Source organism: Tripterygium wilfordii, chromosome 4 (genome assembly GCF_013401445.1).
Source record: "Tripterygium wilfordii isolate XIE 37 chromosome 4, ASM1340144v1, whole genome shotgun sequence".
NCBI lineage: Eukaryota > Viridiplantae > Streptophyta > Magnoliopsida > Celastrales > Celastraceae > Tripterygium > Tripterygium wilfordii.
This window is the reverse complement of record NC_052235.1, coordinates 6,761,801-6,775,823: the sequence shown is the minus strand read 5'-3', so window position 1 is coordinate 6,775,823 and position 14,023 is coordinate 6,761,801. Positions and strand designations below refer to the sequence as shown.

The following is a 14,023-nucleotide window of genomic DNA, read 5'->3' as shown; positions in this document are numbered from 1 at the left end:
ATGACCCCCGAGTAAATCAGTAATTACCCATTGATTTTGGGACTTGGAACGTATATAATACGTTGATGTGATGCATCAGAACTATTGAGATGATGTTAATTAACAGATGGTTGGTGTATTTTTAAAATTTTAATTGTCATTCTCAACTATTCATGCATTATTATCAATTGCTCTCGTGAATTGGTATCATAATAGGATCATATTTTTGATTATGGTATATTATATCAACATATGATATGATATATCAAAACCGTTGAATAATTTCACCCCCAATCCTACCATTTTTTATTTTTTATTTTTATGATATGTTCACAGATTGTACGATAAAATGTGACGTAAAGTATGGGTTGAACTTAAACTCAAAATAATATCTTGTTTGCCTATAAAACCTTCTGTACGTAAGTGAAGCAAAATATAACCACACAATGATGAAACTTGGCATGCTTGGGTTAGTGATATTAGCAGCAGTAGCTGCTCAAACCATTCCAGGCTGCCAAGAAAGTTGCGGAAACATTAGCATCCCATACCCATTTGGGATGAACCCTGGTTGCTACTTGGACGATCCCTTTCTCATCACTTGCAATAACACCGCTTTCGACCATCCCCAAGCCTTCTTAACGACCAGTGATATTCCTGTACTCAACATCTCTCTCGATGAGGGTCACCTGCTCATCACCTCCAACAAGACTTATCGTATCTACTCCAATGGAAACACCACCTCATACCACAGGCACTCTCTCAATCTAAAAAAATTTTCAATTTCAAATACCAAAAACAAGTTCACTGTCATCGGATGCGACACAATCGGTGTCATCGGTGGTTATCGGGGCCAAAGATACACCACTGGTTGTCTGTCATTCTGTGATAGAATTACTGATGTAGTGGACGGTTCTTGCTCTGGCGTCGGCTGTTGCCAGACCATTATCCCAAAAAATGCTAAGAGCTACTATATTGATCTCTACAGCTATTATGGCGATGAACATGCCTTTGTTTCCGAGTTCAATAATTGCAGCTATGGGTTTGTAGTGGGGGATGGTTTTTACAATTTCTCCTTTTCCGATCTCAACAATCTAACCACTTCTTCTTTTCCTATGTTTCTTGATTGGTCGATCGGGAATGAAACTTGTTACGAAGCAAAAAAGAACCAGACAAGTTACGCTTGCAAGGAAAATAGCAATTGCTTTGATTCACAAAATGTTGCTGGGTATTTGTGCCATTGCCTTGAAGGTTTCAATGGAAATCCTTACCTCCATAATGGTTGCATCGGTAAGGAAAAAAATTTCCAATTAGTTTTTGATTCATCCTCACATATTTACATATGCTTCCACTCAAGAATTTTTTTTTCTTACAGATATAAATGAATGCGAAACAGGATCACACCACTGCAATTTTACTTGTCACAACTATCCTGGTGGATATAATTGTTCATGTCCACCAGGATACATTGGTGATGGATGGAACAACGGTACCAGCTGCAGAGTAAATCGCAACTCCAAGAGGTTTTTGGTCACCGTTGTACTGGGTCAGTATATTTTGATTTCAAGCAATTTAATTTGATTGCAAAAACAGAGTGAACAGAGTATATGTGGGTACTTGAACAAAGTTATTAGTTTCTTACTAATGGTGGTGCAGGAATCAGTATCAGCCTCTTAGTTTTACTTCTTTTAGTTTCATGGTTACACATCGGACTCAGAAAAAGAAAGCTCAACAAGCTAAGAGAGAAATTCTTTGAGCAAAATGGTGGGAGCTTGTTAAGAAGAGAACTTTCAAGATGCAAACTGTCTAAAGAAACAGCTCAAATATTTACAGAAGACGATCTCAAGAAGGCGTCGGATAATTACCACGACAGTAGAATCCTTGGTAGAGGAGGCCAAGGAATAGTCTACAAAGGTATATTACCAGATCAACGTGTGGTAGCCATAAAAAAGTCGTCCCGGATTGGAGATGAAAGGCAAGTTGAAGAATTCATTAATGAAGTGATCGTCGTCTCCCAAATTAACCATCGAAATGTGGTTAAACTACTGGGATGTTGTTTAGAGACAGAAGTCCCTCTACTTGTTTATGAGTTTGTCACAAATGGTACACTCTTTCACCATATCCACAATGTAGAAGACAACAATAATTCTCCACTGCTTCCATGGGAGACTCGTTTCAAAATAGCGAATGAGACAGCCGGAGCACTTTCTTATTTGCATTCTGCTGCTTCAATTCCGATCATTCACCGCGACATCAAGTCTGCAAACATTCTTCTAGAGGACGACTACACTGCCAAAGTGGCCGACTTTGGAGCTTCAAGGTTAGTCCCTTATGATCAGACAGAATTAGTCACGCTTATGCAGGGCACTCTTGGATATATGGATCCTGAATACTTGCAGACAAGCCAATTTTCCGACAAGAGCGATGTTTATAGCTTCGGGGTTGTCCTTGTCGAGTTACTCACTGGAAAGAAGGCATTTTCATTTCGAAATCCGGATGACCTGAGGAACTTGGCTATATATTTTGTTTCTGCAATAAAAGAAGATCGATTACTCGAGATTCTTGATCATAGAGTGGTGAATGCGAGCAATGTTGAGCAGGTGAAGGAAGTAGCTATGTTGGCTAGAAGATGTGTGAGAGTGAAGGGAGAGGAGAGGCCAAGTATGAAGGAAGTTGCATACAAACTAGAAGGGCTGAGAGTTCAAGGTGATCATGATCATCGTCCTTGGGTTGCTTGTGATTTGTACGCAGAAGAAACTGAAAGGTTCATTAAGCCAGCAAATGGTGGTGATCATGGTGATGCTGGCAGTACTAGCAGCAGCAGGACAACTGGGTATTCTGTCATGAGTAGCATGGAAATTAAAGCTGGTAGATGATTCAGTTTCTAGCATAATCGGATCAAGTAGTCTATTGTATACATTTTGCTTGTTTGACTACTTTTTTTAGTACTTTCTTTGGATGTAAGAGTGTTAGTGTTAGTAAGGTTTCTCTCATACGGTTGCATGTGTATTGTGTATGCAAGTTCGTATTTGTTGAGTGAGTCATGGGATATGATTCAGTCAAAAGCTGCTGTAGTGCTTTTGAAAATGTAAGAAAATTACGAAAATAATAAACATCTCATTAGTTAGTAGATGGGAACTTTTTGTTTTTTTTTTCTCTATACCCCCGGTCCCACCATTAACCCCACCTCTTTTATATTTTTATAATTTTAAATTTATTTGGTTGAAAAAATAAAATTATTAAAATACAATATTATCTAAAAATAATACTATTGAAATATAATATTAGAATTTTTATTTTAATACTTTGTCTTATGATGTGAATTTTTTGTATGTTTATAATTATTTTAATTTGAATTTTTATGATGTGAATTTTTTTATATATCAATAATGATTTTAGTTGGAATTTTTATGATGTGAATTTTTCTTGTATGTTTGTAATTATTTTAAATTGAATTTTTATGATGTGAATTTTTTTTTAGGTTTGTAATTATTTTAGTATGAATTATAATTTTTATGATGTGAATTCTTTGTATGTTTGTAATTATTTTAGTTTGAATTTTTATGATGTGAATTTTTTTTGTATGTTTGTAATTATTTTACATTGTTTCATCAACTATATCAAGACGAGGACGACAAGTTCTATCACCGAGTTATGTTAACCAATTTTCTCTAACACTGTGAAGATACGTCGTGAATGTCATCGATGTAGCAATTGATAATAATTTTGGGTTTAAAGCTATTGCTGGCTTGTTAGGTCTCGAAGGAGGTGAATTTGCTTGGTCTTCTATTATTAAGCGTTATTTAATCGAAGAGCTAAGGGCACATGTTAAGAAAGAAAAAAATGTATTGGAATGTGAAAAAATTATGTATTTTAAATTTAAAAAATTAGGTAAGAGAGTGTTCATTACACATGGCATACTCTGATATGATACGTTACAGTGAATCCTTAACATGTGCTTTTTGGGCACACGTTATCAATACCCAATTATTAATACTAATTCAATTATAAACTCTACCTAATTACATATTAATAAAAATAAAGAACAGTAAAAAACAAAACCACAATAGTTATTAAAATTTTAATCATTACCAATTAGAATTTTAAATTTTATACGAGGTTAATTATATTATGTGGATTTCAAGATTTGCACTTTTTGACAACCACATGACCATTTTGTTTTCCTATGGGTATGTATAACGCACAAAGAGAAGCGGGATTCTAATACTATTGCGGTCTAACTAAGACTGGGACTGTTGTTGGGTCTGCAAGAGAAGCGGAGCAGATGGAGACGGGAAAACCTTGCTGCGAATTTTATAGCTCATCATGTTTGAAAGATTGGGACATTTGGAACAATCGATAATAGTATAAGAGAAAATAAGAGAAATTACCATAAAAACGTCTTCGTCTCCACCAAAATTTGATATGAATGAACTATCAATACCGGAAAACAACGCGGCTGAGAAATTGAAGTCTACAAAACCACTGATCAGAGAAGAACCCAAAGTTCATCCCAAAGGAAGCAAAAGAACAGGTGTCGCACAAAGGGAAGGAAAAGGACAGCTGTTCTACAAAGCAATATGAACAACGAAGGAATGAAATGACTCACAAAGGAAGAAATTCGTAAAAAGCACTCATATGTGCGGGACCCACGTGAAGCGGGAGAACCATTAAACACTCACGAGAGTAGGGAAACAACTAAGAAGTCGCCCTAAAATACACTACGTTGCCCTCCCTATTAGTATTTTACATAGATTTGTAAATCCATCTTGCTAAATGAGTGGGCTCCCGATTTAGTTATTTAGAGGGATTGAATTGATTAAGAATGACCATTGCTCATAAAGATTGTAACAAATAAAAGATAAATAGCTGGAAGCACAAACACGTGCAATTGGGCGTGGCCGACCAAAACGTGTTCTTCTAAGTCAAACCGTAGCCGCCAGTTCCAACATTTAAAATGATGTGTTCAGATTGACCAAGACTCAATGACCCCCGAGTAGATGAGAAATTACTCGGTGGTTATGGAACTCCGACAATATCTCATACGATGATCTGGGGCAGCAGAATTAATGGGATGGTGTCAATTCACATGTGATTGATGCATTTTTAAAATTTTAGTTGCAATTCTCAACTATTCATATATTGTTACCTCTCAAAATATCATCTCAGAAGTCCTCCAAATCTATGTGGCATTAAAATAATCATTGATTAAAAACATACATGTAGGGCTCATTTCACATGCAACACTTCACATTAAATGAGGGTCTTTAGGGGGTCACTTTTTGGGTTTCAAATATTATCCCTGGTTACCAATTGTTCTCGTGAATTGATACCATAATAGTATCAGTTTTTTATGATATGTTCACAGATTGTACGACAAAATGTGACGTAAATTATGGGTCGAACTCAAACTTAAAATAATATATTGTTTGCCTATAAAACCTTCGGTAAGTGAAGCAAAATATAACCACACAATGATGAAACTTGGCATGCTTGGGTTAGCAATATTAGCAGCAGCAGCTGCTGCTCAAACCATTCCAGGCTGCCAAGAAAGTTGCGGAAACATTAGCATCCCATACCCATTTGGGTTGAACCCTGATTGCTGCTTGGACGAGGACTTTCTCATCACTTGCAACAACACCGCTTTCGACCCTCCCCAAGCCTTCTTCATGACCGCTGATATTGATAATATTCCTGTACTCAACATCTCTCTCGACGAGGGTCTCCTGCTCATCACCACCACCATAACTTATCGCATCTACGACAATGGAAGCACAACCTCATACTTCGGAAACGCTCTAAATCTAACAAAATTTCCAATTTCAAATACCAAAAACAAGTTCACTGTCGTCGGATGCAACGCAATTGGTGTCATCGGTGGTTCCCAGGGCCAAAGATACACCACTGGTTGTCTGTCATTGTGTGATAGCATTACTGATGTGGTGGACGGTTCTTGCTCTGGCGTCGGCTGTTGCCAGACCATTATCCCAAAAAATGCCAAGAGCTATGATATTTATCTCAACAAATATTATGACGATGAATATGCCTCTGTTTCCAAGTTCAATAATCGCAGCTATGGGTTTGTAGTGGGGGATGGTTTTTACACTTTCAACTCTTCCCATCTCAAAAATTTAACCAAGACTTCTTTTCCTATGTTTATTGATTGGTCGATCGGGGATCAAACTTGTAATGAAGCAAAGAAGAATCAATCAAGTTACGCTTGCAAGGATTATAGCAATTGCTCTGATTCACAAAATGGTCCTGGGTATTTGTGCCATTGCCTTGAAGGTTTCAAGGGAAATCCCTACCTCCAAAATGGTTGCATAGGTAAGAAAAAGAATTTCCAATCACGTTGATTCAACCTCACATATTTACTTATACTTCCACTCAATAAATTCTTTTTTTTTTATCTTTTTTTACAGATATAAATGAATGCGAAACAGGGTCACACCAATGCAGCAATTTTACTTGTCACAACTATCCTGGTGGATATAATTGTTCATGTCCAACAGGATACGTTGGTGATGGATGGAACAACGGTACCAGCTGCAGACTCAATCGCAACTCCAAGAGGTTTCTGGTCGTTGCTGTTGTACTGGGTCAGTATATATTCTTTTCAAGCAATTTAATTTGATTGCAAACACTGAGTGAACTGAGTATGTAAGGGTAGTTGAACAAAGTTATTACTAATGGTGGTGGTACTTGTTGATATGCATCTTCTGCAGGAATCAGTATTAGCCTCTTGGTTTCACTTCTTTTAGTTTCATGGTTACACATGGGACTCAGACAAAGAAATCTCAACAACCTAAGAGAGAAATTCTTTGAGAAAAATGGTGGGAGCTTGTTAAGAAGAGAACATTCAAGACGCAAACTGTCTAAAGAAACAGCTCAAATATTTACAGAAGAAGATCTCAAGAAAGCGACGGATAATTACCACGAGAGCAGAATCCTTGGTAGAGGAGGACAAGGAATAGTCTACAAAGGTATATTACCAGATGAACGTGTAGTAGCCATAAAAAAGTCGTCCCGGATTGGAGATGAAAGGCAAGTTGAAGAATTCATTAATGAAGTGATCGTCGTCTCTCAAATTAACCATCGAAATGTGGTTAAACTACTGGGATGTTGTTTAGAGACAAAAGTCCCTCTACTTGTTTATGAGTTTGTCACAAATGGTACACTCTTCCACCATATCCACAATGTAGAAGACAACAATAATGCTCCACTGCTTCCATGGAAGACTCGTTTCAAAATAGCGAGTGAGACAGCCGGAGCACTATCTTATTTGCATTCTGCTGCTTCAATTCCAATCATTCACCGCGATATCAAGTCTGCAAACATTCTTCTAGACGACCTCTACACTGCCAAAGTAGCCGACTTTGGAGCTTCAAGGTTAATCCCTCATGATCAGGCAGAATTATTCACACTTGTGCAGGGCACTCTTGGATATATGGACCCTGAATACATGCAAACAAGCCAATTGAACGAAAAGAGTGACATTTATAGCTTTGGGGTTGTCCTTATTGAGTTACTCACTGGAAAGAAGGCATTTTCTTTTCGAAATCCGGAAGACGAGAGAAACTTGGCTATCCATTTTGTTTCCGCAATGAGAGAAGATCGATTGCTCGAGATTCTTGATCATAGAGTGGTGAATGCGAGCAATGTCGAGCAGGTGAAGGAAGTAGCTATGTTGGCTAGAATATGTGTGAGATTGAAGGGAGAGGAGAGGCCAAGTATGAAGGAAGTTGCATATAAGCTAGAAGGGCTGAGAGTTGAAGGTGATGATGATCATCATCCTTGGGTTGCTAGTGATTTGTACCCAGAAGAAACTGAAAGGTTCATTAAGCCAGCAAATGGTGGCGATCATGGTGATGCAGGACAACTGGGCATATTGTCAACATCGAGTAGCATGGAAATTAAAATTGGTAGATGATAATAACCTCTCTCCCTTCTCCGATGTATTTCCGCTGCAACTTCTCATCGTGGGTCCTTCCAAAGTGTGCCCTCTTGCTGTTTAGTAATAGCCCTTCTCCTTAGAGGCATCTTATTATTGTTATTGGGCTTATTGTTATAGTCATTCTTCTTGTGGGCTTTTATTTTAGTCTTATCTTTGGGCTCCATGTTTTCTTAGCCCATTATTTATCTTTTATTTTTTACTTTACATTTTTATCAGTACTATCCTTGACAGAACTTGTGTTATAAGTTCAGGAAAGAGTCGTTGTAATCTTCACGGTTTTGAATTAATGAATTAGTGTTTATTCACCTTCTTCCTCTCAACTTATTCTTCTTCTTCCTCACCTCCTCTGTTCTTCTGATCTTCTATACCTGCATAGAAATCAAGGATATTTTGTTAATTCAAAATATATAAGATGATTCTGTTTCTAGCCTAATCGGATCAAGTATTCTATTGTATTTTACTTATTTGACTTATTTGACTCTTTTTTAGTACTTTCTTTGGATGTAAGAGTGTTTGTGTTTAGTGTCAGTAAGGGTTTCTCTCATACGTTTGCATGTGTATTGTGAATGCAAGTTTGTATTTGTTGAGTGAGTCATGGGATATGATTCAGTCAAAAGCTACTATAGAGCTTTTTAAAATGTAAAACAATTACGAAATCCTGTGCGTACAACTGGAAGAGTTTGCCCATTTCTACTCCAAATGATCGAATTTGTCCGATTGGAATTAAACCAAGTTTGGATATAAGTTTTATGTCTGAAATTTAGATCGAAACACATAAATCTTGTTCGGCTTACTTGTCCGGATCTTAACCCGAATTAGGTTATTATCCGACTTACTCTTCCGGATTTAAATTAATTCGGGTTTGGGGAATTAAATACATTCAAAATCTAATCCGGATTAGACTTCGGACATATAAATATTGTGTAAACATGTGACATTGTCCGATTCGAAACCGATTTTTTTTTGCCATCTCTTGATGCATCCAAACCTAATGAGTTAACAAAAATCGTGGCATCCCAGTCATCACAATGCTGAGGTGGCTGGTGACATGGCAAATGCGGGCCCACTTTTTTTGCGAGTTGTAAATCTCGCGTTCAATACTTCAATCAGATGGAGATCTCGCTTCACTCTCTTTCTCTCGTATAGCATCACTGTAGCTAGAGAAAAATTCCTCTCTCCACATCTTCTTCTTCGGCAGCTATGGAGGAGCCGGTGGCAGAGATTGAAAATCGGAGGGATCAATTGAGATCTTGGAACCAAGAAGATGAAAATGCTATTTCTTTCGAGATTTGAGTTTTGGGTTTCTATTTAGATTTGTTCTTCTGGAAAAAGAAAAACTTAATCCCCAAATTGTTCTCCCTTCTCTTCTTCTCTTTCAAGGTTCGGTTTAATGTTTTTCCTTGCTGCATATTTGAGTTTTGGGTTTCTATTTCCTTGTTCGCTTTTGATAGGGGCTCGACCAAAATAACTAGGGCTTTTGATAAAATAGAGGGGCCAAATTCTTCGCCGTAACCATAGGAACTCTCAGTTCCAAACCTCAAATGAAACTGAAAGTTGTCTGTTTGTTCAGAACATAAAACGAAAATCTATGTCAATGGTGCACTGAGATTGGGGTGGAAAACCTAATTTCAATTTGGGATTTTTGTAGGTCGGTACATTAGATTGTACTTAATTGTAAAAAGGTACAACCACTAAAACATCATTTTAAAAAAGTACATTGGGATAAGTTTTTACCAAAATAACCTCAAATTTGATTTTCTCTCTCCACGAACTGCAATACAATAGTGATACTTTTAAACAGAAAATCCAGCATAGTGTTTAGTTTATATCTTTTCCTCATAAAACGATGATACAAATGTTGGAATGTAAATTTGATTGCATTACATGTCTTTCTGGATCAATTGTATCATTTTAGTGGATTTTTAATAACCTCAAATTGGATTTTCTCTCTCCATGAATTGCGATACAATAGTGATACTTTTAATCAGAAGGTCCAATTTAGTGTTCAATTTATATTTTTTCCTCATAAAATGATGATACAAATGTTAGAATGTAAATTTGATTGCATTACATGTCTTTCTGAATCAATTATATCATTTTAGTGGATTTTTAATAACCTCAAATTTGATTTTCTCTCTCCACGAACTGCGATACAATAGTGATACTTTTAATCAAAAGGTCCAATTTAGTGTTCAATTTATATCTTTTCCTCATAAAATGATGATACAAATGTTAGAATGTAAATTTGATTGCATTATATGTCTTTCTGGTTTAATTGTATCATTTTAGTGGATTTTTTGTGTTAGTGATACTATAGTGATACATCTCTGCAACTGTAAATGTTTTTACACAACAAGCAAGAGAGGTACAAACCAAGAAAAGAAAATCAAGAAAGGAAAAGTAATTAGGAAGAGGAAGTATGCATATTGGTTCAATTATATCTTTTTAGTGGATTTTTTGTGTTGGTGATACTATAGTGATATATCTCTGCAGCTGTACAGTATCAATTTCCCTAAATTTTCTTCTACTTATTATACGAAAAGAAAAAAAGACAAAAAATAGAAAACAAAATCAAACAAGAGTCATTCCAATCAATTTGATGAGGATCACCTCATCAATTCTCACACTCTGTATTTTATAGTGCTGAGAAAATTTCCTATGAATCGTACCGCAATATTTATCGATATGTTCTTCATACTTTTTGTACAAAGAAGGAATTGTGATGGATAAGATGGCTCCTGTGACAGTATCAATGACAAAGCTTCATAAAAGCCAAATGGAATTTGAGAGGAGAGAAGAAGAAGAGAGGAGAGAAGAAGAAGAAGAAGAAGAGAGGAGAGGAGAAGAAGAAGAGTATTGTAGGTATAAATTAAAAAATGTCTTAAGTTAGATGACCAAATTATCCTTAAATTATATTTTTTTATAATTTTAAAAAGGCTTATGACCTTTTTACAATTAAGTTGTCCAAATTGTTTTTAGTGTCAATTGTCTTTTTCAATTTTGTATTGTTGTCTTACAATGATGGGCTTGGGCCTTGTTATTGTGGACCTTACGAAATCAATTTGATCTTGAGCCTCTATATTTTGTCTTTAGAATGAGGAGTAGACTGTCCTTTAAAGTCCTTGTCGTTGGATTAATGGCTTGTTCGTGGAAGCTCCTTGTAATTTGCAGTAGGGTGAGCTCGGTTCCCACCTCGCCATCAGTTCTGAGTCAAGTCGAATTCGCCCCCTCCAACACTTCAAGATGTGTGTCAGATTGATCAAGAGTCCATGACGCGCAAGTAATTATTCAGTCGTCATGACACACAAGTCATACGTTGATGTGCTTCCAGTTCTGAGTCAAGTCGAATTTGCCCCCTCCAACACTTCAGGATGTGTGTCAGATTGATCAACTCAATGACGCGCAAGTAATTATTCAGTCGTCGTGACACACAAGTCTTACGTTGATGTGCTCCCAATTCTGAGTGAAGTCGAATTCGCCCCCTCGAAACACTTCAAGATGTGTGTCACATTGATCAATACTCAATGACGCGCAAATAATTATTCAGTCGTCGTGACACACAAGTCATACGTTGATGTGCTCCCAGCTCTGAGTGAAGTCGAATTCGCCCCCTCCAACACTTCAAAATGTGTGTCACATTGATTAAGACTCAATGACGCGTAAATAATTATTCAGTCGTCGTGACACACAAGTCATACATTGATGTGCTCATGAATTTGCAGGATCGTTGAATAATTTCTCCTCCTATCTTACCATTTTTTAATTTTTTTTAATGCTTTGTTAGCAGATAATACAACAAAAATGTGTCGTAAATTTTGGGTTTAACGTGTAAACTCAAGATATCTTGTTTGCCTATAAAAACATCTGTAAATGAAGAAGAATATAATCAAACAATGATGATGAAACTTAGCATGCTTGTGTTGGCAATATTAGCAGCAGCAACAGTAGCTGCTCTAACCATTCCTGACTGCCAAGAAAGTTGTGGAAACATCAGCATCCCATACCCATTTGGGTTAACCCAAGATTGCTACCTCGACGACCACTTTCTCATCACTTGCAACACCACCACTTCCGACCCTCCACAAGCCTTCTTAAATTATTAATAGTAATTCAGTTAGAACGCTACCTTATTACCTATTAATAATATTAATAAAGTAAAGTAAAAAAAAAATCCACAATAGTTAGTCAAAATTTTAATCATTACCAATTATAATTTTATATTTGAAAATTCATCTCGCTAAATGAGTGGGCTCCCGATGAGTTATTTAAAGCGATTGAATTGATTAACAATCATCATCGCAGATAACACATTGTAACAAATAAAAGATAAATTGCTAGAAGCGCAAACACACGTGAAAAGTTGATAATTTGGCACAAAATTTTCTTTTTTGAGAAGAAAAACGAGATTCCATTAACAATTATCCTTGTCTGCAGTTACAAATGGAATAATAGAAAGAGGACATTCCTCTAGAAACAAACCGTCCTCAGAAGCCATTTTTCCGAGTTTGGCTAATTCATGGGCCACCGTATTGGCTGACCTCCGTACATGTCTAAAAGAGCAGGAATGAAACTGACGAGAATAAACTAAAATATCTATAATAACATTTCCACAAATGTGAAGTGAAGGTTCATGTGCATTCAGTTCGGAGATCACTTGTAAAGAATCACTTTCCACAATGACTGAGAGTAATCCAATAGATAGAGCAAATTCAAGGCCGAATAAGATGGCTCCAGCCTCTGCATGAAATACACCTAAACCAGCATGTCTTCCGAAGAAACCGGACCCAAGAACATCTCCAAAGTCATCACGCAGCACCACCCCAAAGCCCACCTTTAAACCACCTACTGCTGCATCACAATTAAGCTTAATCATCCCCGAAATAGGTGGTCTCCAAACACTTTGAAGTAGTCTCACGTGCTGTCTCGAATTGGAAGTTAGATGATCAAACTCCTCCCTAATATTTCCCACTCGGTTCAAAAGTTTAGCAGGCAGAAGGCAACTTTCATCCCACAAAACCTTATTTCTATTATACCATAAACTGCAACAGATATATGAGAACATCTCTAGTTCCTTTGAGTCAAAAGCATCACAAAGCATCTGAAAAAGATCAAAAAAAGAAGGACCACCATCTCTATGCAACCGAGCATCCCATCCAATTATTTCCCAGCACCTTCGAGCCATACAACAACTCACCAAGACATGATGAATAGTTTCCTCATCAACACCACAAACAACGCATAGGCTAGGCACATTCAGACCGCGTCGTTGAAGACCAGTACGAGTAGGAAGACTATTTTTACAAGCCCTCCACATGAACATTCTCACTTTATGAGGAACCTGCAATCTCCATATCCTAACCCAATATCTTTTCAAAGGAGCAGTTGGGCAAATATTAGCGCCAGATCTCAATTGCTTAACCATATGATAGGCCGAGCGAACTGAAAATCTTCCACTAGCATTTGGAGCCCACAACACCACATCACTAGGCCGGCGATAGGAAAGAGGAATTTTCATTATATCCGCTACTTCCGAAGTCTGAAACAGAGAGGTTAGAAGACTCACATTCCACGTGCCATTTGCTTGATCAATTAACTCCCACACCTTAGCCCGATGGTGAAGAAAAAAGGGGGAGGATAGAACATGTCCCCCATTGAAATTAGGCAGCCATTTATCATCCCAAATACCAATTGATAAGCCATCACCAACTCTCCATGTACATTAACTAACCAAAACGTAGCACAAAATTTTCTTTGGGTAATGGAATTAAATATTTGGCCCACCAAAACGTACCAATACACCATGTACATTAACTAACCGTTCTTCTAAGTCAAAGTCGAAGTCACCTCCTGGCCCTCTAGCACTTAACATGATGTGTGTCGGATTGACCTCAATACCCCCTAAGTAAATGAGTAATTACTCAGTGATTCTGGGACTCGGAACGTATATCATACGTTGGTGTGGTGCATTAGAATTATTGAGATGGTGTCAATTCACAGATGGTTTGTGTATTTTTAAAATTTTAATTGCAATTCTCAACTACTCATGCATTGTTACCAATCGTTCTCGTGAATTGGTATCATAATAGTATCATA

At 37.1% G+C, this 14,023-nt stretch overlaps 1 protein-coding gene across 1 annotated transcript; it reads left to right on the top strand.

Moving 5' to 3' along the window:
• Positions 1-425: 425 nt before the first annotated feature.
• LOC119996869 lies at positions 426-8,198 on the top strand. Its single transcript, XM_038843650.1, has 8 exons — positions 426-1,266; positions 1,352-1,522; positions 1,633-2,844; positions 2,923-3,064; positions 3,662-3,744; positions 5,434-6,303; positions 6,399-6,575; positions 6,702-8,198. The coding sequence occupies exons 1-8, from the start codon at positions 426-428 to the stop codon at positions 7,904-7,906; spliced, it is 4,701 nt and encodes a 1,566-aa protein (XP_038699578.1). The 3' UTR covers positions 7,907-8,198.
• The last annotated feature ends 5,825 nt before the right edge of the window (positions 8,199-14,023 follow it).

What these genes read in the sequence shown, in the direction of transcription:
- LOC119996869 (XM_038843650.1), top strand. Translation starts at nt 426, where the DNA reads ATGATGAAACTTGGCATGCTTGGGTTAGTGATATTAGCAGCAGTAGCT. An exon ending in CCTCCATAATGGTTGCATCG is followed by an intron (nt 1,267 to 1,351) that starts GTAAGGAAAAAA and finishes TTTTTCTTACAG; the next exon opens with ATATAAATGAATGCGAAACA. An exon ending in TAGCATGGAAATTAAAGCTG is followed by an intron (nt 2,845 to 2,922) that starts GTAGATGATTCA and finishes TACTTTTTTTAG; the next exon opens with TACTTTCTTTGGATGTAAGA.